Source organism: Buteo buteo, chromosome 7 (genome assembly GCF_964188355.1).
Source record: "Buteo buteo chromosome 7, bButBut1.hap1.1, whole genome shotgun sequence".
Lineage (NCBI taxonomy): Eukaryota > Metazoa > Chordata > Aves > Accipitriformes > Accipitridae > Buteo > Buteo buteo.
This window is the reverse complement of record NC_134177.1, coordinates 948,614-973,741: the sequence shown is the minus strand read 5'-3', so window position 1 is coordinate 973,741 and position 25,128 is coordinate 948,614. Positions and strand designations below refer to the sequence as shown.

The 25,128-nt window shown below is 47.0% G+C and overlaps 1 protein-coding gene across 2 annotated transcripts; it reads right to left on the bottom strand.

Moving 5' to 3' along the window:
• Positions 1 to 9,564: 9,564 nt before the first annotated feature.
• On the bottom strand, positions 9,565 to 24,342 carry AADAC (arylacetamide deacetylase). Of its 2 annotated transcripts, none has more exons than XM_075031204.1 (5): positions 24,117 to 24,342; positions 13,400 to 13,622; positions 13,085 to 13,154; positions 12,551 to 12,722; positions 9,565 to 11,410 (listed from the first exon to the last, which is right to left on the bottom strand). In XM_075031204.1, exons 1-5 carry the CDS (start codon positions 24,135 to 24,137, stop codon positions 10,802 to 10,804), a joined length of 1,095 nt encoding a protein of 364 aa, XP_074887305.1. In that variant the 5' UTR covers positions 24,138 to 24,342; the 3' UTR covers positions 9,565 to 10,801. The 2 variants fall into 2 exon arrangements, with proteins under 2 accessions (XP_074887305.1, XP_074887304.1); XM_075031203.1 differs by lacking the exon at positions 24,117 to 24,342 and adding an exon at positions 21,469 to 22,039.
• Between the last annotated feature and the right edge of the window lie 786 nt (positions 24,343 to 25,128).

Sequence of the window (25,128 nt, the reverse complement as noted above, 5' to 3'; positions counted from 1 at the left end):
GGATTTTCAAAAAGCCTTTGATGAAGTTCCACCCACACAGTAGATTGTGAAGAAATCTGTTTACTCTGTGGGTTTGTCTGGGTGAGTCCTGGAAACCCCCCAGGGCACCCCAGTTTCACCCTCCCAACCCACGCCACAGATTCGTGAAGAAGTTCATTTATTCTGTGGGTTTGGGCAAGTCCTGGAAACCCCCAGGGTCACCAGTTCCACCTCCCCAACCTGTTCCAGTGACCACACAACACAAGTCCTGAGGCGTACGTGCCCGGCACACAGAGGTGATTAAAAGCCCCAGGAAGGTGTTTCTGCCACCCGGCTGAGAGTCGCTGAGGACGCCGCCCTGGGAACAAGGCTGGAAACTCACCTCAACTGGTTTCTGCTACAGTAATTCTGGATTTTCCTTCCCTGGAATCTGTTGCCATCGGCAGGGCGGGAGGGAGCCAGGCTGGCACCAGAGCACGGGAGAGACCGGAGCTCAGCGCTGGCTTCACTGAGCGAGATAGCTTCACATCCAGATTTTTTGTCAAATGAGTCAAAACTTCTCCTTTTATAGTTGGCATAGAATTTTTACCATACTATTTTGCACTTACTGTATTTGAATATTATGATTAGCTATGACAAGGGAAAATTATAGATCACTAATAATTCATACTTCACGTGAGCAATTGCCAGAACATACATAAAGAAGCACCAGCCTCATGCCTTGTCACTGACTCACCTGAGGCGTGGGAAGAGCTGGCACTGCCGGTGTGCAGGGAGTCGGGCACTCGCAATAACCATCCACACCACGGTATGTTACTGGGAACCAGGTTCTTCCAGGCTTTAGTCCTAGCAAATGCTGATGCCAGTACAGATTCAGAGACAAATGCTTTTCTAGAAAATATAATGATCAGAATTCTTCCTGCACCTTTCGTAGGTTCTTTTGTTTTGTTCTGGGGTGGGTTTTTTACATAATTTCTGGTCCTTTCTGGGTGTATCGTGAATGTTCATCCAGGACAAACTAGAAGCATTCAGAGCAATCAACTGAAGTTAGATAGCATTATGCTAAAAGTACATCTCATATAGTTTAATGATAATTACAGGCCATTTCTTTTTCTAGCTATAATAATAAAAAAAAAATCAAATATTGGCTCAGAGGATGGTGGGCAGAGAGCAGTTTTCCCAACAGAGTTTTTCACCTCTGGCTCTGTCTCCCCCTCTACCGACTTGTTGCTCAAGGTAGAGGCTTGGAGCTTGTCAAAATATTGAGGCCAACTCCTACAATATGCCTCAGAAGAATGAAGGTGCATTTGGAACAGTCAGCTCTCCTCTGCCCTCAGTCCCGTGGACGCCCGAAGCCCACGGGGTAGCCCAGTGCACGGCTGTGGGACAGCCCCGTGCCGGGGTGACTGCAGCTCCTGCGCACCCATTACTGGGAAACGATAATCCCCACAGAGCACTTTTCTCTCAAAACGCTACACGTCCATCGTCCCTGTGTGAGATTATTTTCCAAATGCCTACAGCCTTGGTGGATCATTTATTTAGACATTGATTCAAAAGCAACTGATGGTCTTTCCCTATGTACCAGGCTTTAGGAAATCACAGCCGCTGACATGGCTGTTCAGTTCTCCACTGCAGGCTGTGATAGATTCTTACTTTGTTAAAAACAACAACTGCATGCAAACAACTGATCAAAGCATCCAATAAAATCAGTGTCTACGGTGAAAATAGTGTTGCATGGCCAGTACACCAGGTGTGTGTGCTGGGTCTTTCCAGAGCACCTGAAGAGACCTGTGTTTGCCTGATAAGGTTTCCAGCATGGATAATAAGGAAACTTTAATTACACGATGTTGACACAAATCACAACCTCTAAACACTCGGGCAGCTGGTATGTTTTTCCACTCTTCCACTGAAAGGCAGAGGGATTTATTTTTCAAAACAAATCGTGCTTGTGAAAGATGTTGTTCTGCCTGGCAACAGCTCACAGAACCACGCAGCACCCCACAGGGCTGACTTGGGAAACCCATTGCTCCCCAGATCCACTAACTGTACCTTATGTCATCCAGAAGGGTTTAAAGGGTGTTTTGAGGAGTACAAGGTATCTCAAATATAGCTATGTTGGAAGAACAAGTTAATACAAGTTGCACAGTCAGTACTTGGGCATTTACATTTGCTCATACAGGTCTAACCTTCCAGAACAGATTTGGGTCCAGAAGGGAAGGGAGAGGCAATTTTGGGGTGGGGAAACACTAGAGAGGCAGGGGTGGAAAGCACGAGAACTCCAAAGGTGCATTAAGAGCCCAGCAAGCAGGCGAGATTCCGCCTGCCTGGAAGCTGCAGCATCCCACGGGGAGCCCCCGTGCAGCAGCGGTAGCGCGCCAGCAGCGCTGGGGACAGCAGGGACAGGAGCAGCGGGAGGTGGCCTTGGCCACCGTGCACAATTTGCTGATCCTGGGTACATGTCCGTAGCGACGTGGCATTAGGGAAATTCATCCCAGACCTGGGAGCCCTCATTCCTACAGCACCCCAATAACACGCTTCTTTATTACGGTCAGCTGGTCTTTCAAGGATGTCGTCAGTACAAATCTTTCCGCTGAGAAAGCCTAATGCAACCACCGTCCATTCAAAAAGCAAACAGCCCCTGATGATTACAGAACTCCTTGGCACTGTTTTGATAGATGTCTATAGTATTTCTCAGGCAAGCTGTTGAAATTGTGCTGCCCAGATTTAATCCTGCAGCTCCCAGGCAATTTGAAGCAAGTTTGCAAAAGCTGGGCATTTAGACAGGGAGACGAGGGCAGGCTCCAGCTGTAAATTAATGCCATGCTGTTAAATTCACTGGGTTCTTTAGCAACCTGCAGGCTTTAAAGAAGAAACGCAACTGGAGTCAGGCACATTTGTTGTCATTAAATACCCATTAGTCAATTTATATTAGACTGAGGCCTATTAATGAGTCATGCATACTTAATGGTTTGTTATGATGTATTTGCATTTGACTGATTGGAATGAGTCATTACGGTTGACCTTGAGTGAAATGTGGTGCCTTTCCTGCAGAGCCCTTTAAACAGGGGATGTTCATCCCGACTTGGGATTCATCCCTGTGAGCAAAGCGGAACATGGGCATATTCTTTGAGGTTATAAATTATTACTAGGGGAAATTAATTAATACCTTGCCGTGGCCACCATGAACCAGTAGAAGAGAACTTTGCGATGACAACTGCAGTGCAAACGGGTCAGCAGCACACGCTGCTGCTATACACCAGCGCAGGCGCCGTTGGGCGCAGGCTGTACAGCCTGTTACTGTAAATGTGATAGCCTAATGCCGTTTCTGCCCTTGGTACAAAGAAGGGATAGAATTAAATGTTTACTTTTGTTTATCTGTGGCTTGTTTGTATTAGCCCAGCGGTACCTGATTTCCATGTGACCCATTTCTCCTCTGCTTCCGTCCCCAAGCCAAAGTCATCACGTTTGGACTCAGATTCTTGTTTGCCAGCTCTGCCAGAAAAATCCATCTGAACACGTCTGTGCTCTCCCTGCCTTTAGCTCTCTCCAAGGAAGGGGCCACGACAGCTCCCACCCCAGCTGGCCACAGCAATTAGGGGAAGTGCATAGGGTGGTCCAGATATTTCAGATGCTAAAAGCAGCCCACGCTCCAGCAATCTCCCTTTACCCCCGGTGTTGCTGTTCCTCCTGCAGGCACATGGCACCAGGACCCAGCTCCAGGCCGAGCCTCACTGGATGTCTGGCAATAAAACCTCCCGCTCGGCTGATCCCCAGGGATGGGGAGCTGGGGGACAAATGGGCACCGAGGGGCCGTCACCCCTCCAAGCACGAGGGCCTGTCTCCCCTCCAAGCACGCGCTGCGCCACTGCACGGCTGTGCACGTGGCGTTTCGGCAGTGGCACTGTCACCCTCCAGCTGCAGGTTGGGACAGACCCGTAGAAGCCCCCTGCTGCCCCAGAGTTTGGGGTGAAGCTTTCCTGGCTCAGCTCCTCCCGCTGAGCAGGGGGTACGATAAATGCTCCCAACCTCCAACGCTTCCCACGGTTTGGCTGTGAAACCTCCAGCTCTAACACGGGCACTGCCCCGCTGAAGGCAGGCGGCGATACAAGCACTGCCCGGGCAGAGCTGACTTACAAACATAATTCAAAACCCATTTTGTTTGGCTTGAACGTGGTTTAGAACAGATGCCAGATTTCTCGGAATAATGACATCTGAATCCAGCGAGGAAAAATCAAGCTGACCCGGGTGGGGAGGGCAGGATGCGTTCCCAGCACAGCATCGGGAGCGTTTGCCGTACCCCTCGAGGGCTCCAGCAAGGAACGCTATGAGCCCTGCGGCGCTGTGAGCCCTGCCCAGCCGCGCCGTTGGGCAGAGCAAACAAACTCTCCTAAGGTGTTGAATGTTCAAAAGTAAGTAAACCTGGCATTATAGCAGGAGAGGCAGCCTGCCCTGCCGCGGGCAGCCCCTACCACCGCACTCGCTCGGGCGCAGCGCCCAGCCTTTAGCCACGCTTCTGCCCGAACGCAGCCAGCTCCCCCCAGCAAGGCAGCCTTTCCCACGCAGCATTTGGCCAAACTTTGTGCCTCTTCTCCATGGTGCAGTATATCGAATAGCTGAACAATCAGCCAAAGCCCCAGGAGGATTTTACTGCACAGACCTTGTGAAACAGAAGTTACATTTTTCCCATCACTACCTGGAGAGGTAACGGACAAGCGCTCTCCAGCTTCTAAAATTAGTACAATTCAGGATGTCAGAGAGTAAACGGCAGGCTTGAGGAGCTAGAAAAACCTGCAGCTTCGCGGTGACTAGAACCCGATGGAGCAGAGAGGTAGCGGAGGCAGAGGGTGGGAGAAGGGCTGAGCATCTCCAGGCTGACGGTGACAGCGAGCCCCTGGGCCAGCACCCACACCCACCCATCTCAACTGCTCCACGCAGGGCAAGAGACCTGGCTTTTATGAACCGCTGTGTGCAAACAAGCAGCACGTACGAGGAGCAGATAAACCCCAAATGAATCCACTCCCACCTGTGTATCTTCTGCCGGCAATTCTGCTTTTACGACAGCAGCATCTGAGTAAGCCTGCAGTGTAATGGCTGCACGTAGGGTGTTATTCGCACAAAATGCCTCCATAATGCACATCTCATGTACAATCGCTCCCCTTAGCACTTCGCCATCTGTTATTTGGAATTGTACTAATTATATATGCAGGGCCTGAAAATGAGGAAAGACATGAAATTGCTTCAATTATTCAATTAGGTTTTTTTCCTGGGCAGAATAGATCTTCATTAATAATGTATGCTTCAAGAAGTCCAACGCACAGATTTCTTTTGCTCCCCAAAGCTATAAAGTGCTTTTTTCAACCCCCACCTCCCAGGAAGAGGAGGAGGAGGAAGGGGCCTTCGTCGCTCTCAGCTGCTGTGTGGAAAATTCACCCTGGAGCACCCCCCCCCTCCTCCTCTTGCTCCCAGAAGACCAGCACAGCCCTGCAGCCAGGCAGGAGGGAGGTGGGAGAGACCCAGCTTGGGCTCTGCCACCCTGAGCCCTCCCAACTGATGAGTTCTGGGGCTCCTGCCCCACACAGCTGCAAGTGTGCAGAGAGTTTTGGTGTTTCTCTAAAGTAAAACATGTATGTTATTTAAAAAAGTAAAATTTTGTTGGATTTATACAAAACAATATACATAAAATATATATCGTGCTCTTATAAATGTGGTTTTTTACAAGATACAAATGGCAACCAAAGCCTGGTAAATAAGTCCAGTACAGAAGAGAAGTAGTTAAATACAAGGTCATGGTACACGTCAGTGGAAGTCTGAATAATACCATGATTATTTTTAAATGGAAGAAATAAACATGGTTCAGCTACTAAAAATACCTTCCCCCCCCCCCCCATTGTGATGTACTTTAATGTTAGTGAATATTAACCCTGTTAATATCTGGGATATAAAAAGCTATTCTAGCTTTTCTCTGAAGACACGGCCAATAAATCAGCTAATACTTAAGCGTTACAGAAGCTGCTTTAAAATTTCCCGCGTGGCTGATAAATAATACTGGCTTCTCATTTACCACCTTTTAAACATTTTGTTCATTGAGGCAACTGCTGTTGCACTGAAGGGTGAAAGGGGGCTGAATAAATGGAGCGTTTCTTCCTCCGTGCTGCAGTAAAGCTTCAAAGAGCTGGTAGCAGAGCAATAAAGACAGAAACCTCGAAAAACGCACCTGCCCTTGCCGCTGCCCCGGTTGGCGGCTCCAGCAGGCAGGTGCGGGCGAGTTGGTGCAGCCGGGCTGGACATCAGCCCGTTCCCAAAAACAGCTTCCTGGGGCAGAGCAGCACTCTTCGCAGGCTGTTAACAGCTAGCTCCACCTCGGCGCTTTCTGGTCACCGTCAGCGGATTCGTATAAACCATACCCAACCGCTGAGGCTGAAAGAAACCACGGTGTAAAATGCAATTTTGGGGGTTTGTTTTGGTTTGGGGTTTTTTCCAGCTTTGCTGATGGTGGGACAGCCAGGGCGCTGCCGGGAGAGCCGAGCCGGGGGCCCTGCACCTCGCCCCTGACCCCCGGGTCCTGCCCGCCCCGGCACCCTCTGTCCCGGCACCGCGGGGACGGGAAGGTCTCTCTGTCTCGCACGCAACCAAGGGGGCAAATGCCGGGCAAGGGGTCCCCGCGGGGCTCTGCCCAGGGCCACCGCGCTCCGGCATGAGGGGTTCGCCGGCGCTGGGGACACCAACGCTGCGGCAGAGGCAGGAAAGGAGGGCAGGTCGCTGTCCTCGTCTAGCCCGAAACATGCTCTTCCTCGAGGAAAAAAACGTATAGCGAGGCACAAATATTTCAGAGGAAAAGACGTTTCAAAAATTTCTTACAGTTGTTACAGTTAAAATATTCTTAGTGTAATTTCAGTGTTTCTAGATTTTTGTCCCGGTTTCACATCCCTACAAATGTTGCATAGATTCATTTTGTTTCTGAGCACAGTCTAAACCTTGATTATTTTGAGGCTGGAGTCTTAGCAAAGCTCTCTTAGTCCCATGAACTGGCACCTGTAATTACATTGTCTTCCAGAAGGCTTATCAATAGGGAATACCTGAATTAAAGGGTCTCTCTGCAGCTGTTTTTGTTGTTGCCAAAACAGTCGGGTGTCCCACACAGCATGCCTGGTGTCAGACAAGCAATGCCAGCAGCTTGGGGTTCTCCTCGCTGGTAACGCAGGTTTGAGGTGTGCTGTCCTCTGCTGGGCAGCGTCCAGCCTGGGGCTCCTGGGTAACCTTAGTGTGAGGAAACAAAACAAAACCAAACCACTTTATAGGTTAAAGGGAGCCTTTGAAGATACTTCTGTGAAGTGGTTAATGAAAATAATGAATATGCTGAGCAACATGAACATGCTTGGCCCTTCAACTGAATTTGCCAACAGGGAACAACTTAATCAACCATTCCAAAAGTTCTAGAAAACCGAAATTATTTGCCAAGTTGTGTTTTTTGGAGGGATGTTTTTGGGTTGTGGGTTTTTTTTAAACCGCAGTACTTCACCAAAAAGTTAAGGACTCCTAACAACAACTTGATAAAGGAGAAAACCCTAATTGGTGGGAAGGCTTTATTTCCTCCTCCGCTCATTTGCAAGGCATGAATTTCATTTTCTCTGCATAGCCTACTGCTGTGTCCTGTTTTATACAGGTGACAGGGGAACTGGAGAGTCTGAGAACAGCCCCCCGCCCGCTCGGCCGTCCTCAGAGCGTTTGATTTCTGCAGCCAGAGCCGGCTCCTCTGCAAACGGATCAGCTGTGCCTCCCGAGCGGCAGAGAAACAGAGGAGCCGCCAGCGAGGGGCGAGACGTGGCCCGGGACCTGCAGCAAAGGGCACGGTGCACGTAAGGGCGCGTGAGCCCAGCGTGCCACGAGCCTGCCCGTGTTTTGGGGACGTTTGTCCGGCCGGGTTCAGGGTTGGCGGGGCAGAGCTACAGCGTGCCCGCCGGTGCAGCCTTCTCCCATCGGGATGCTGCTGGCTAAGCCATGGCCTGATTACAGCAAGGCTGAGCTTCGTCTTTTACTATGAAACACCAAATTTCACTCTAGTGAAATTTCATTCTGTCCTCTCAATCAAGTCTTTTTCTGTCATTTATATGGAAGAGAATAAAGCAGCCTATAAGACCAGTAGTGACTAAAGGCCAGCTTGGTTCATCCCACTACCACTTACAGCCTTGGAAATATTGGAAATACCCTACCCGGGGAATGTTCTTGTGGACACGACCCTAGTGCCGTATAGCAAGTCAGGCCTAAGGTGTTACTGAGGCAAAACCCCAAAGCCCTGCTTCCTCAGGAATACCAAGCTGCTGTTAATTCCAAATGAGGCAGAAATAAAACTCCAGTCGAGCTGTCTGCTGCCAGCAGTTGGGAGCCCACTCCCATGAGTGGGAGCCGGGACCTGCCAGCAGCACTTTGGAGAGCACCGTGGGAAATAACTTCCCAAATATACCAGGAGCTTGTGCGAGCACGCACGTGTCCTGAGGATGTGCAAACATGCAAACACATTGCACTGCTGCACATGGGGGTTATACGAGATGCTTTTTAGCCCTGTGGTGGAGGTTACGCTTTGTATGCTGGCAGTAAGGCACTCACCCTTTCAAGGCTGGATTCAGAAGCAGAGAAACAGAAGGCTCCTGCCGCAACAGCCAAAGCCGGTTTTCTGAGCCCATCTCCCGGGGGGAGCAGGAGCCCCTGCCCAGCCGTCCCCACAGCCAGGCTCCGCTCCCTGCTGGTCTCCATCCCGAGCGCAAGCTTCAGCATCCTTTTGGTGATAGAAGACACCTACTCAACCACTTCTGTTTCTCTCCTCAACAACCCCAGCCAAACATTACTAAGTATTCACGTCAACGGTGACGGCAGAAGGAAAACACCACCTCCCCGGGTCCCGTCCTGGTGGTTTGCAGTAGCTACTGTGTGTACTAAAGCCAACTTGTTATTCCTTTCCGACAAACGGGGTACATGAGCATGGCAGTACACTCCCCCTGCCCCCCCATCCCCATTCCGCCAGCAGGAAATAAAACTTCTTGAGGCACGGAGAAGGGGAAGGAAAAAACAAACAAACAAAAACCCAAAACAAAACAAAACCCCTAAATGCTGGAGGGCACAGGTTGAAATTTGAACTGGCTAATTGAGACACGCCAGGTGCACCAAGGTGACCCTCCTGGCTGCCAGGATTAAATGCCCGCAGGTGGGATTCGACAGCAGTATAAAGGGGGTCTGGCCAGAGGACTTGTGGGAGTCAGTCCTCCTGGGAGCAGCGGGGCTGCAGGTAGGGGTCCCCCTCAGGTCAGGGCACTGCCTGGGGTAACTCCTCGAGGGAGAGAGCCCTCAGCTTTTGGGTGAGTGATATGCACGTTTTGAGTCATCACTTTTAAATCTTTAGGGTTCTTAAGTCGGCTGTGTAGTATTAATTCTCTTTACATCATTGAGCCTGTGGTTTTATAAAATGTTACTAGACTTCTAACTAACTGTTACTGAAGAATAAATCTGAGTTTTAACACCTGTTGGATTTGGTTATGCATGCATCTGTAACAGTGAGGGACAAGTAGTACATTGCATTGGAATCAAAGACAAGTTTAATTTTTATATTCAATTTATTAAAGATGAAAAAGAACAGGCTGTACACACACTCAGAAAAAAACAAACAAACCAGAATTATTGAAGATTCAGTATCTTTCATGCAAAAGAAAAAAGCAGGATGCTAGAAGTACATGGTTGCGGTGTGCTGTCATCAGTTTAAAACCAACAGCCAACCAATATGTGCATTAACCATTCAAAATGTTTAGGGTTTATATTTAATACACAAAACATTTATATAGAGGATATTTGTTCAAGACTGACAGCTGAATTGTGTTTCTTTTTCAAGCCTATAAAGCTACTAAGCTGATTTTATTTTTAAAAATTCATATGTAAAAACTGCTAAGCAATTTTAAGGATAATTAATTAGAACATAACTTATTTAATAAGTAGAGCATAAAACATACAGCAGTGCTATTGTAAGGCTAGGACCTTCACAGTCTTCCCTTATCTGATGAATATCCAGTGCTGTTTTGTTACACTATTTCCTTCTAGTAGAGGGATTAAAGAAAGTGATTACCAAGTAAGACAGGTGCTTTTTAAAACAAACAAACAAAACCAAAAAAACCCCAAATATTTGCATTGTTACAGCCATCCCACTCAGTTTTCAAGCACTTCCCTCGAGCTGTGCTGGAAACAGCCAACAGCACAACCCCAGCAGCCGCCCGCGACGGGCAGGGTTTCGCAAGCGGCTTCGTACTCGGTGAAGTCGGGTCCCCGCGCTCTGCTCGCCCCATCGCAGCAGCGGGGCCGCGCCAACACGTCCCACGGGGCAAGGGGACGGGGGCAAGCAGCCAGCGCGCACCTCCCACGTGCATGCGGTGACCTTGCCTGTGATGCAAAGACAGCGCAATAGGAAGAAAGAAGAGGCGACCGATACGAGACATCGAGTCCCACACGCTGTGCCAGCCGGGGGCTCGGAGGAGCTCAGGCAGCATGCAGGCAGGGTCGGGCACACCGACCCTTCTGGTCTGAGCCAGGAGAGAAAGCCCAGGGCAGTCCCAGCAGTTCATGGGGTTCTGAACTCAGACAACAGCACTGAAAGAACACTTAGGTTAGAATCAGACCGATTTTTCCTGCCAGAGAAGATGAGAAACACTGCAATCCAGACGCTGCAGGGCAACGCAACGGAGATGGCAATCACGGCCAAAAACTCACGTAGCTCCTGTTCTCCCACGCTCCTCAATCGCACCCAGTGAACGCGAGCCAGGCATGCTAGAGCAACGCGTTCAATTCATAGATTCTCATTTAACCACTCAAGGTATCTGTTCAACAGCCGATACCCTACAGCTAACTTGGTCGGACCCAAGACAAACATCATCGCCCCATGAAAGGCGTCCTTGGCATGGTCGTGCGTGACGGGAACGCCCGCTGCCTGGAGGCGCCCAGCGTACATGACGCCGTCATCCCGCAGGACATCGTGCTCGCAGGTGAGGACGTAGGTGAGGGGCAGCCCACGTAGCTGGGCATCGCTCGCCAGCAGCGGGGCCGCCCTCGGATCCAGAAACCCCGGGTACTTCTCCGCGAGCTCGGAGCTTCCGTAGGTGGGACTGGTGTAAACATAATCTTTCTTCAGCTCTTCAGGCAGCAAATTGCTCCAGTTTACAAACTGAAATAAGTGGCTCGATTCAACTGGGACGTGCCTGTTGGAGGCCATCGCTTCCCTGAGAGATGAATCAGAAGTGAAATATTCACTCCAGAACTTGACCATAAGCAACCTGGGTAAAATGGGCTTGTTTTCATTTTCTCGGTAAGATGGCAAATTCAGGTCAAGGGCTTGAAGAGCAGGGTAAAGCAAAGCTTGGGCTTTGAGTTTAGTTTTGACTTCAGGGTCCTTTAACAGCTGTAGAAGAAAGCAGACATAATTACAAAAAGCCAGTTAGAAAGTGTTGGTTCTCCCACACTGACAGATGATCTTAAAAGTAAGGAAATAACACACGTATGTTACAATATAAGCAAAATAAGATTATCAATAAACCCAGGATAGATTAATTTAAAGAAATTCTAAATTTATAGGCAGGTCACCTAAAGCAATATGTTGTGTTAAAAATTCTCAAACATCAAATATAATTTCATTTTATTTCTTATGTTGAAGGATAACAACATTAGGGAGATATTCTTTTTGAAGCATTGATACTTTCTAATGTAGTAACAAATGCTTTTTCTATAACTATAGAAAATTTCTATTCTTATAGCTTAAAAATTGCAGGTTTCTGAGGCTCCTTTAATCATTTCACACAATTCAGAGCTTATCCATCTGCTGGGTTTTTTAACCTGGAGATGTTAGAACCCAAACAACTACGATTCTGTGCATTTTAGACATGTGAAAAATAAGATGTGATAAATTGAACACTGACATTTCTTGTATGTCATCCTTTTTCCCTCTTCACTAATAAATTTCCATCTTCCTCCTCATCTTCTGCCTTCAGTGTCCACAGCAAATTCACAACCTTTCCAAGTAAGATTCATTACAATCCAAATAACTTCTCAAGAGAGCAACAGCATCACACTGACTTTATTTAATAAACCAGAGTGAGAAGTGCTAAAGGCAGTGAACGGTGTGTGATCAAATGACACTGGAACATTTAGTCTTTTTTTTTTTTGCTGCTATTTACATCTATATGAGTCAAATTGCTACAATTCCCTTTTCAAACAACAAACCTAAACCAGCCAAAATGTGCTTAAGGATGGAGTGATATATGCCAAAATTATAGGGGAGAGTGCCTTTTTTTAGGGTATAAAGGTTTGGAGGCCATCATAGCTACTTTGATGCCATTAAATGGCTCAAGTAAATTTGCTTGCCTGGAAACTCAGAGCCCTCACACAGTCCTGCAGCTGCGTGACATCCTATGTACATGGACCACAAGAGATATTTGGAAGGTGCACTTGCTTTGAGTAGAGGTTTTTGTTAGTCTTTTGTAAGTGTTTACGAAATGACAAAAAATATTGAGCTAGTGAACCAGCTTTTTTTTTTTTTTTTTACCTGTTGTGCCACAGCTGCAGCTAAGTTGCCACCTGCACTGTCTCCTGCCACACAGACCCGATCTGGGTCCACCCCATACTGGGAGAGGATGCTGCTCTGGAGGAAGAACTTCGTTACCGAATATACATCTTCAAACTGAACGGGAAAATGGTATTTAGGTGCCAACCTGTAACTGTTAGAGGCAAGCAGAAGTGTGTCAGTTCCTGCTATTAATGAAGAGAAAGGCTTGCTAACATCTGCCTTAGTTGGTGAATGTTTATTATTTTCTGTGCCCAGAGAAATGGGAACTATCTGTCTGTCCTGGAGGATCAGGTATTTTATTACCCACCCAACTTCATAAAGCAATATCTAAAATAACCACCAACCACAATTCATCCTTGACAGGTTGGTTGTTTGTTGTTGTTGTTTTTTTTTTTACTTAAAGCTAGCAGGAAAGCACATGATCAAAAAAAGATATACTGCAAAATTAGATTAATTGAAATAGATTAATTTTTTCCAAACCCTCATCCCATCTAGAAGGAGAATCTCTCTTACTTGACTGATACCACGACAGCATTTAACCTGTTTGAAGTCCACCTTGTCAGATGATCATAGGGTTTCATGCCTGAAATTAAATGGGTCACTTAGAATACGCTCCCGTACATTTAAGAACAGACACTTACCCAACAGCACGTTCCTCTTCGCAGAAGATTTCAGGTGACTTTCCAAAGCTGCCACCTGGTTTTAACTGGTGAAATACCAGTTCCCTGACCCTCTCTGCGGCAACTCCCATAAAACAAAAGGCAGCACTTCACAGGAGCCGTTGAGATCTTCCATACGGACCCCTGGTACTGACACAGAAGAGCTTACCTGCATGTCCTAGGGACCACCCTCCGCCATGGAAGTAGACCACCGCCCTTCTCAGCCCATCAGACGCCTTTCTGGGCAGGTACAGACGGACAGCAACGTCGCTGAACTCCGTGTCCATCACGGTGACGTTTTCATCAGACGTGGGTGCGACGTACTCGGCCGCTGTGATCAGCATCAGAGTTTCCATGTAGTGCATCAGACCCAGCCGATCAGCAACCTCAGCCTAAAGCCCAAGACAAGGGAAAACAGTATTTTTAAACACAGCCTGAGTTACTCTCGGGGATTACGTTTCCATAAAGCCATTTGATGCTCTGTACAAGTCTGTAAAGTTGCTGTAGAAGCCGCCAAGCCAAACGCTGCTGACTCGGAGGAGGCACTGTCTCGCACGGTCACACCGTCCAGCCTGAGCTCTCCAACTCCCACCGCTCCCGTGCAAAGCTCCGTGGCGGCGGCTGGAAGGCAGCCCCGGGGAGACCACCACTTCTCCTTGCTACCACAGCGACTGGAAGCACAGGCGTGGAGGACAAGGACACAACAGGGGATGGGGAAGAAAGCAGAATCGGCTGAAACCCCCTGAGAGCCAGCATGAGGGTCTGCTCAATGAGTCGGGCATCCTCATCTTTCCAGACAGTTACTACAAAACCGAGCAATAGCTGCTCCGGTGATGAACTCCAGAAGCAAAAGCAGCCAGTACTTTCAGGATGCCAAGGACACCGGTGACACAAATACAAGGATATAACAATTTGACTTCAAGTTGCACAATAATTGTCAATGATCAGTTCCATACCATCAGGCAAAGAGCATCGTTTAGAGAGGAGTACCCTTACGTTATTAAAAGGAAATGTTTTCTCTACTTTGAGATGTTAAGAAGGCAGAATTATATTTTTGCCACTTTACCACAGTCCAGCTCTGTTTAATTTCTTCGGTTTACACCTAAAAATTCCATTAGTTACGTACCTCTACATTTCTCTACTTAATGAAGTGCTCCAACTGAATAGCAGAACGAGAGTTGAGTTGTGTTTTTATTGTCCATTCCACGCAGTCAGCGGATGAGAAAATTTCATCACACTAGATGTGCCAATATACCTTCCGAACCTACGTCCGGCACCATCATCCTTGAGGAGGATCCAGCTTTGTCCAAGTCATGCAAATGCTTTCTTTACATTGCTTTGTTATTTCACAATAAAAAGCTAAAAATAACCTGCCGCTGATGTTCTCATTTCCGCCAGCCCTCTGCCCGTGAGGCAGTTCCCTGCTGAACGAGCTGACAGAACAGCTCTGCTGTGCCATCACCGCAGTGGCCCAGCGCTGGCTCCAGCCCGACTCCGGCCGAGGACGATCCCAGTGACTCCCTGACCTGGAGAGAGACTCCATAGGACCAGGAGCAGCATCCTCCAGGAGGGAAAATAAGGACGACGCTAACCAGGATCTCCATCTGCCTCCTAAGTGCAGTAGTCTGGGGGTCTTAAAAAAACACCCATAGGGTTAACTTTTTTAAAAGGTTCTTTTTCCCCAGAAATCTTGAATCTACCCCAGCAGTACAGCAGCACTGGAGCCCCAGCCCTTCGCAGCCCTCCGAGGGGAGGCAGCAGGGGAGGCCACTGGTGCCCCTGGGCATGAGAGCTATGTAAAGAGCAGGGAAAACTTTCCCAATGGACTCCACAGAAATCCCTGTCAGAAGAAAAGCAATGTTGTTCAGGGAGTTCAGAACCAAGGAAACACCAATTTTTAATACTGTTAAAGCAGTCTCCTTTGAAATTCACGTTTTAAACACTGACTATGAAATTCTATGGTACTAAATAAGATTACAGTTACTCTAAGATGAATAAAAAGAAAACAAAAACCAAACCCTAGCAAGTAAACCTGCAGGTGAAATGCAAGCTCTGAAGGTTAATATTTGGCAGCTTTGTCTCTCTGACATCACAACAATTTACACAGATTAAGGCATTTCAGGATCCCTTTCACTCACAGGCTATTTTAAGCCTTGAATATAAAACTTTTTAAAAAAATTGTGTTAGCTTTCATTATGCTGAGTCTTTGGTACACAAGAGTGAACCCAAGCGAAAACATTTCTAAAGGCATTTGCTATGAACTGTGCTAGAAATGCAGACCCCAACGCCTCCTTCCAAAACCAGCAGCTCCCCAGAGGAGGCATCAGCTGCCTTGGGGGAATTGCAACAAGTAAAGATGTGATCAGTGCTTGCTTATACGTAAGTCTCACTGGCTTTTTTTCCCCTTACATTGGATTAAACTGTGTTTAAAGAAACTTACTTCTCACATTGCTTTTAAGGTATTAGAAACCTATTCTAAAAACACACTAAAAAACTGTAATAGACAACAAAGTGACATAAAAAAATAATGTCACAGTAACTGGAAGGAAAATAAAGCCTTCATTTTCTATACTGTGAAAGATAGTGTAATGTCGTGGTTTAACCCCAGCCAGAAACTAAGCACCACGCAGCCACTCACTCACTTCCCCCCCACACACCCAGTGGGATGGGGGAAAGAATCGGGGGAAAAAGTAAAACTTGTGGGTTGAGATTAAGAACAGTTTAATAGAATGGAAAGGAAGAAAATAATAATGATAATAATAACAATAATAAAGTTACAATAATAATAAAAGGATTGGAATATACAAGTGATGCAGAATGCAAATTGCTCACCACTCGCCGACCAGTGCCCAGTTAGTTCCCGAGCAGCGATCCCCCCAGCCCATTCCCCCCCAGTTTATATACTGGGCATGACATCACACAGTATGTAATACCCCTTTGGCCAGTTGGGGTCAGCTGTCCCGGCTGTCCCCCCCTCCCAACTTCTTGTGCCCCTCCAGCCTCCTTGCTGGCTGGGCACAAGAAGCTGAAAAATCCTTGACTTGGTACAAAAACCACTTAGCTATAACTGAAACCATCAGAGTGTTGTCAACATTCTTCTCATCCTAAAGCCAAAAACATAACACTATAGCAGCTACTAGAAAGAAAATTAGCTCTACCCTAGACAAAACCAGGACATGTAAATACCTATTTAAACAAAAATTTGGCCACATTAGAGACTGACTGTGGGTAAAGTGTGATCTCAGTCCCGTGAAATGCCAGCAGTGTGAGGAACCCCTATCGCGTGTAGCCTCCTTAAAGCACAGTATGCTACGGCACTGGGCTGCTGAGCTACTTGCACCTAGAAGGTAAAAATAGCATGGACTGCTTCATGATTTGGGACCATTATGTTATCTAACTCCTAATGATATATTAAGGAATTTGGGGGGGGGTATATTTTGTTTATTTTTTAGATGATAGAAAGGTATGAAGAATAGAACTTCAAATTTGCTTGAAAGCCATTTGCTATCTGACTTGCTGGAAGTGAACTAAGGGCTTAGATTTCTAGTTCATTTCAAGCAAAATTGGAAGAAATTTCAAACTAATTTGCATACTACATTTCAGTTTAGCATGCACCACTCTGGTGCGTAGTCTAGTTAAACACCCCAAAAATTAAGAGCTGACACTCTGTGATAATAAAAGCACTTTTCTAAATTTCAGGCCACTGTACAACTCTTTGAACAGGCATAAACAATCCTGTAATTGCACTGACATAATTTTGATCAGAACGCTTGGTTTGGAAGATAACAGAATTAACAGCAGGCCCAAGTTTATTAATCTGATTGGAACTCTTTAGTAAAACAAACGCTCCCGTGACTGTTACTAGCGCAGTGTTATCAATTACTCAGAAAGGAAAGCGTGATGGGAAATGCCCAACATTAACATCAGGGTTGCTGGTTTGTGCACGCACGCACGTGCACGCTCAACATTTTGTGTGGGTCATTTCGACAGCCTGGTCTCCAGGCCGGTGCCCTGCCTGCACCAGCACAGCCGTGGGGACGGAGCAGGGCTGTGCTGGGAAAAGCCACCGCCGGCTCCTGCGCCCGCTGCCGGCACCGGCACCTCGGATCCTTCGTAAGCGCTCCCAGCCACAGGGGATGTGACCCAACTTCCCCCACAAATCTCGTAACTGCCTCATCACATACTAATAGAGAAGATTAACTAACAAAACCAAGTTCTTAACATGTTATCTGAAGGTGAAAAACAGATTAAACTCAAAGCAGGCTTGAGTCTAATACGAAAGAAAATAGCCCAGCCTAGCGCAGAACCTGTCGGAAGTTTAGCTTTCCGAGAGATGCTTTATTCTTCCCAGGAAGAATGTAAAACAAACACACAACCCACACACACGCTTTAATTGATCACCTCTTGAAAGGTACAACATCTGGCATTCAGGGTTTGATGTTGTAAATCATACAATCTAACCCTGCTTGGTTTGCGTTTTTGAAATTTTTTTTTCTTTGAATTATATTGAAATCAACTGTTTAATCATCTTCTCAATATAACGTACTTTTTCAGAAGTTGGAAGTAAAGAGAATACAGCTACGACCTTACTGACAGTACTTCACAGTGACTGCCACCATATTTAAGAGTCACCTCCCTGAAGGCTTGGACCAAGTGATGCTGGGAGCTCTGCCAAACCCTCTGGTTTGGAATTGAGACGAAGACAAACGGGCAGTAACTGGCACACTGCGCAGAAGGAAAACACAGGTCCTTGTCATAAGCTCAATGAAGACAAATATGTACACATGCCAAAACAGCATGGCTTTATCTACAGTGATTACACAGTTTACATAAATATTTCTCAGCTGTTGTATTTCCCCTGAGGATTAGCATCTTGAAAAAATATATAGGGCAAAGCGAAGTTCTGCTGTAATTCCACCGATCTTGTGGAACTCCCCTGCAGTGGGAGGAGTTCCCTCAGCCTCAGGACTGAGGTTTTTCAATACTCTGAGCTGTTTTTTCCACAAGTGGACATTTTACATTGTGAAAAACCACTAGTCTACTGCCTGTGGTTTCAGGGCCATTATCATATAAAAACAAACAGAAATCATACCCTTGTCTGAAAGGTCTCATTGTCTGCAATCTGAGATTACTTACTCTTACAGGCTAAGAGTAAAACCAACCACTTTGGGGTTTTGTGTTCCTCGTGCTTTGGAAAGCATTTTCCACAGTCACTTTCTCTGTCTTCCATAAGAGAGACATGGCAACAATGGCAAAAAAAAAAAACCAACCCAAACTGTCCTATGGGGAAGGGAGCCCCGGCTGTGCCTTGGCAGGCAGAGAGCCCAGCACTGCTTTCAGCAGCGTATTTATCTGAACGGGCAATAGTTCAGACAGAGGCACCCCTCCAGGTGAAGTTTTCCATCAGCTGAACACGAACACGGGCAGTTTGTGAGTGGGGCTGTAAAAGGCTCCAATCCCGATTTGACTGCTGCTGAGGATCCAGGCCAAGGACAGAGGAAACTTTGGGAGGATTTCACAGAACTGCAGCCAGGGAAAGGTTCAGCTAGGAAGAAAGATGTTTTATGCATTTCATACTTTCTTCATGTGTTTTATCTTAGACTGTGTGCACATGGCACTTTCTGAAAATGCATGAAAAATTTTGTGCTTAAGCACCACAAACTGGCCAGTTTATTCTTAGAGGCTATTTGCCGGCTAGAGAGCATGTGCCTGCGAGACATAATAATATAAACAGGTGAACAGAGACATTCCCAGCCTCCCTTCTGCGATGAGATGGGTACGAACAGACCCTTCAGCACACCGCAGCTGGGTGCGCCGGCAAAACCAAGCACGGCTGCAATCCCCTACAGGCTAACCCTGGGCAAGGCTTAACGGCAGCCTCTGACCAGCCTCCAGAGCCCCTCGGCACTCGCTGCCATGCCTGGCAGAGACTTGGAAAACAGCCTGGGACTGGCAGAGTTACTCATCCAGACCAGGAAACCCAAAATCGGAGAAAATCTTGCACTATTTGGCTCCAAAGCTGGAGAGCTCCCCAGGACATCCTAAAGCAAAGATGATGATGGAGGACAGAGATTTGCCATTTCCTGGCTTTCTTGGCATGTCCTTTTGGGAGCTTGGAGAGGACCCTCTTGCTCAGGAGTGTTTGAGGGTGACAGTATTATTTCCTTTTTTTCAAGCCAACATCAGGGAGTCAGAAAGACTAAAATAGGGTCCGCTCCGCAAATTTAGACCTACTATTAAGTGATTATAAATTGTTGCCCTATAATCAGATCACCGTTCAGAACGTATTTAGGACACTTTAGAGCCATCTCAAATCTAATTTGCACCAGTGCAGCTCCAGGGAAGCTATCTTCATCAGAGTCCCTTTGGATTACGGTTCTGCACGAGATCAGAGCACCGTTACAAAACACGCTTGCTCCACACCAATGCTGCATAACGGACTTGGCAGCCGATGCAACAACCACAAAAGACACAACTCCACGTTAAAGTGAAAACACACAATCCTCCAACACTGAAAGAAAACACTTCTGCTTGCTAAGCGCTGCTGTGCTGAAGGCTACAGGTCTGACCGAGTGAGCAGACACAAGGTGTTCCTGGGGAAACGAGGTATCTGTGCACATACCCTCCTTGCAGGCTACCTCCGAAAGGAGATTTAAGAGGGGAAGCAGCAAGGCGGCACATCGGAATTGCAGACTACAGTTTTCTTTCTCACCACTTCATCTCCCACCACTCAGACCTCAAACCACAAGATCAAAACAAACAAGGAAGCAGCAAAGAGTCCACGAGTAAATAGGCACGCACAAAAACCCAATCATCCCCCTCCTTCTGCTGGCTGCACAGACCTAACAAGTGGTCTCCATGGCAAACAAAGGCTGTGTGACACAGGGATGGCTCTGGAGATGGGCAGTAGCTTTGAGACACTGTCCAGAAGCATGATGTTTAGGAGACATCCCAAGAAAACATGCACCCTTGCCTCCACCAGAAAAATCATAAAGAGGTGGCTCCCACAGACTTCTGAAAATCATACCCACTGCATTTTAACTGAAACAACAAAAAAGGCAAAATCCCAAACTCATGCACTTTGGAGCAGACAGCCTAGGTGTTTGTGCCTGCAGCAGACAAGCCTTTCAGCAACATCCCTCAAGCAAAACTAAAAACCTCTCTCCTGGCTCCTTAGACCCTCCTTTCAATATGTTTTATGGTGGAAGAAAAAAAGCAGTCACAAAATGTTTGTAGCCACCCAGAAAGAGGTCTGCAACACCCAGCCCTTCTCCTCCCCCCTAAACCTTCAGCTTTGACCTTGTTTTTAGATTTCAGCTACATTGCTGCAGCCACCGTTGTATATTAAGTACAGATTGGATTCAAAACAGCTCCCAGTTTAATGTACTTAAGAGGTGGGAACTACAGCACTATCATTTATGCACGGTGTGCAGCCTCACAGATTATTTACATATGTTTGAAATGGCTGTATAACATGACTGAAATGAAGCAGAAGCCAGGGATGTAGCTTATATATAAAAATAGCATGGAAAGACATAAGGACTGCGTTGTCAGTAAATATTGCCATATAACTACAGACAGGGTATACCACTGCCTTTCCAGACTGTGACATACGGTTCTGTGCTGCTTAGCTAGATACCATTTTTTGGTAAGCAAGATTATAGTGATATTAAAAAAAAAGTTATATATAGAGAGAGCATGTGCTTAATTTCTACATGCTTTAGCATTATCACCCCTATAATTAGCTCTGTGTAGTTTTTAGGCTCATTCTGTCAGTAGATTTCTACAAAACCACAAAAATCAATAGTATTTAAGAAGTGCTCTAGTTTTCCCTTCTCTGACACCCAATACAGTACTTTCGAGGAAACTCAGTGTACAAGTTCTGAGAAACAGGAAAGATACAAGGAACTGCAAAGGATCGTAAAGCAAAATAAACTTGTTTACACTTGTCTGTGCACACATATCACATTTCCAGTTACTCTGAATGTCCTTTTTTCAAGATTGCACAACTAAATCTTTTCTGTTTCCTTATAGTCATAGTTACAGTAAGTTTAATGCTGAATTTCAGACGCTACTGTCCTTCGCTTAGTATGTTACCCTACAGATATATTATTGGATGTATGTATGACACGTATATATTGCCGTATCTCTATTAGCCACAGAGGCACCGAGAACACCCTCTGCTCCGTAGCTCTCTCCCCCAGGCCAGCCCCGTACCAAGCCCAGCACCAAACTCACCAGATGCCCCATGGCCCTGAAGGCAGACGCGATAAACATCACTTTCCAGGGCTCCTCAAGGTCCTCAGGAATGGGGGTGTAGATGTAGTACGCAAGGAGGGCAGAGGCGAGGAAGAGGCACAGCAGCTTGGCTCCCATGTCTACGGGCACACCTCCTCCCAGAGCGACTGGATTAAGTGCTCCCACTGACTCGTAAGAGCTCCAAGCCAGCACACGCACACAGGGCAAAGTTAATCCTATGTTTTGTTTGGGTCCTGGCCAGGAGGTGATTTCTCATCAGGTCACCCGGAGCAGAGGTTACTCTGCTGTGCAGCTCCGAAAAAAACATGTTTCTTCAGCAAGGCGTTCGGGCGCTCGGAGCCGACCGAGCCAGCGCTGCAACCCCAGATTAAACATTGGGGGTCCTACACCCCCATCGCCCTCTTTGCTGCATTTGGCAGCAAGAGCCAGCAGGAGGGCTCAGGAGGAAAGAGGCAGATGAAAAATAAGGAACAGAATGTGACCTGTGAACCGAGGGCTGCCGCAAGGTGACACTTAAATGCAAAAAGATGTATTGAACATTCAGGAGCTATTAGCTGCTGCTGCTTCATAATGCGGCTGCTGAAACACAGCCCAGCTTAGAGATACCCAGCAGGATCGGACTACAGCAGCACGTAACCCACTATCATTTCTCAAGCAATAACAAGCACCTCCTGCTTTGGCAAAGCGCACCCTTCGTCTTGTACTAACACACCAAACCAGTTGCACAATAACAGGTTTGGCAGAAAAAACAACGATCTTTTACAGGGCTTCTAGTTAATATTTGAAAGATCGGATTTAACTGCCACTATTCTCAGGGTTAAGAGACTTCTATGCATTTTCCAGAGGCAACCGCTTCGGCACAAGATAGACTCATAAACAGGTAGTAATAATTCCACTAGGGAAACACTACAAGCACCGGCACACACACACACACAGGAGGGGTAAAAAAGAACAGCTGCACCATCAAGAACCCTGCTTTATAGATAAAGTGAAAAGGTAAGAAGTTCAATTAAAATTTGAGTTATTTCTTTTACTAAAGTTTTACCAACGGCAAAGAAGCACTGCCACTTGTTCACTGAGCAGCCCTTAGGGATGGAGCATCCTTTGGAGGACCAGAAAGCATGAAGCGTCACAGAAGACTGAAAGCTGAACCGTGTGTCACCAGCCCAGATACAGAGAAGGAGGCAGCTTTCAACAATCTATCAAATGTTTTCTTTACTTAAGTTCTGGGCACCTCCAAAAGATCAAGGAGTTTTAAAAATCCAGCTGTGCTATCCTCAGCCAGGACGGGACACCCTGTTCAGTCCTTCTGCAGCATAACAGCTGGTCAAAGCCCAACATTCTTGACACCACTCCAACCAAAACCAGGAGAACACACAGCTCTCTGGTCTCTTCGCCTGTCCTGGAAGTCAGTGCCAGGTACTGGGGAGAGGGGCAGGTGAATCCAGCCCGATGGAGGTGAGGTTGCCGTGGCCCCATGCCCCGGGTCCAAGCAGCAGCAAGGCTGAGCCTGCATTCCCAGCACACACGTGTACACGCACTCACACACGTGTACACGCACTCACACACGTGTACACGCACTCACACACGTGTACACGCACTCACACACGTGTACACGCACTCACACACGTGTACACGCACTCACACACGTGTACACGCACTCACACACGTGTACACGCACTCACACACGTGTACACGCACTCACACACGTGTACACGCACAGCTGGGCATGCAGATCAGCAAACCCCATCTTCTCTTTTCTACAGCTCAGATCACCCACTTCTCAGGGGCTGGCTTCAGAGGCTGAGAAGCAAAACACAGATGAAGGAGCTGCATTTCAGGCAAGAGGGGAAGAGAAGGCACAGCCCGGTGAAAAGGAATGGAGGATGAAATCATGTCCTCCCTCTGTCCCTCCCCAGGAGCAACACAAGCTCTCAGGACAGCTTGCTCTGCCTGACCACCACGTGCTGTTTTGGCACTGGCAAGCAGCATCGAGGAAGACGTGGCCAGACCTGAAGCTACCACAAAACTGGTCTTTATTTTGTTGCACTTCAGGAACATTTCACTCTTCTTCCATGCCAATCTCCAGCTGAAGCATGGCTGCGCAGTTACAGCACGTACTATGCACTGTCCTTCCCCAAGTTCACCTTTGTCTTCGGCAAGAGCTCACGGTGCTTAGCCTTCAGGCACCAACATCTCATCTCCTGGCAGAGCCAGCCCTCCTGCCCTCCAGTGAACTGCCCCAGCAACCTACCCTAATTCACAGTGATACTGAATAAAGAGAATAATAAATTGAATTCACCGTTTACCCAAGGCAATCCTAAAGCATCCACTTCAATACGGAAGCACCTGTATCATCACCATTTTATTAGAGCTCTTTCAGTAGAAGGGACCAGCTGAGACAGCACAGGACCCCTCTCAAACAGGGGGATGGGGTGCCAAATGAAACACGTGAACATTAAAATCCAGATCAATTCCATGCAGCAATTACCCTTCATGTTACACCCCAATGTCTAGCCTCCACACTGCTGTTGCATTTCAGAGCCCTGCACCAGCACCCACCACTGCCAGTTTGCCTTCGCATCACATGCTCTCCTGCTACCTACTGCTTTTTAAAGCAAACAAACCTTGTTTTGCTCTTCCTGCATATAGAGCACCAACAAGAAGAGTCATGCAGCATGTGCTCCTTCCTATCTTCTGCATTTTCATATATTCCAAGCTACTGGTGTTTCAGAAAATAAGGAAAGAAAAAAATTAATGTAAACTTAAGTGGACTAAAGCCAGGGTTATAACTGCAATGGCAAGAGCAGCAGTCTGAGCATAGCCCTGCCCAGAGCCAGCATCGCCTGCAGCCACAGCCGTGCGCTCCATGACACAGACGACTGCGGTCAGGATCGCCGGCCACTGCGTATTGCACAGCCATGGAAAGACTTGCCCGAATTAGCTCAGACACTGACCTGCTACCTCAATAAATCAGCCCTGCTAAAAATAAGTATTGCAACATCAGATGGAATTTTCAAGCTGTGGTTTGGAAAAAAGAAATATGTGGGCTCATAACTTACATCCGTTTGTAACGGCCATACCTCTTCACCTCTGTTCTGCTCCTATTGCATTTCTAGTTACTGCACTCTCACAGCATTACTGTGAAAAAAATCATCCAGGTCAACCAAGTTCTGCTCAAACAGACCCCAAGGAAACAGCTTGTTTTAGGAAAACACACCAGGAAGTATACCTCCTCAAAGCAGAAAGCATTTGCAAGGCTGTCTAGCAAAAAAAGTATTGTCTAACCTAACTGGGAAATAATTGAGTATAACCTGGCTGTGACTCAGCCCTTAATATAGTCCAAAACATAAGATCTAAACAAATGATTGATCAAAGACTGTAGTACAATCCTCTTATCCACATTTAAGGCTGCTGTTGTCAATAGGATCTATTTCTAGAGAGAAAAAGAGAGAGATTTAGGTAAAATCATTAGTATCCGACTTACTACAAAATAATTCTTTTTCCTTGTCTGTTAGTGCAGGTTCAGTAGCTGTACTAGGGTCCTTGGGCTCAGGGTTAAGGTACAGTCCTAAAGCAGGAGTACAGAAGCGCCTTACGTCACGCTCTGGAAAGATAACCATGGTCTCATTTGGGAGC

Excerpts from the sequence above, each read along its gene's own strand:
- AADAC (XM_075031203.1), bottom strand. The coding sequence starts at position 21,606 with ATGGGAGCCAAGCTGCTGTGCCTCTTCCTCGCCTCTGCCCTCCTTGCG. Across the intron at positions 13,623-21,468 it reads TCAGGGCCATGGGGCATCTG|GCTGAGGTTGCTGATCGGCT; the intron begins GTGAGTTTGGTG and ends CTTGGGCTTTAG. Across the intron at positions 11,411-12,550 it reads CTGCAGCTGTGGCACAACAG|CTGTTAAAGGACCCTGAAGT; the intron begins GTAAAAAAAAAA and ends TTTCTTCTACAG.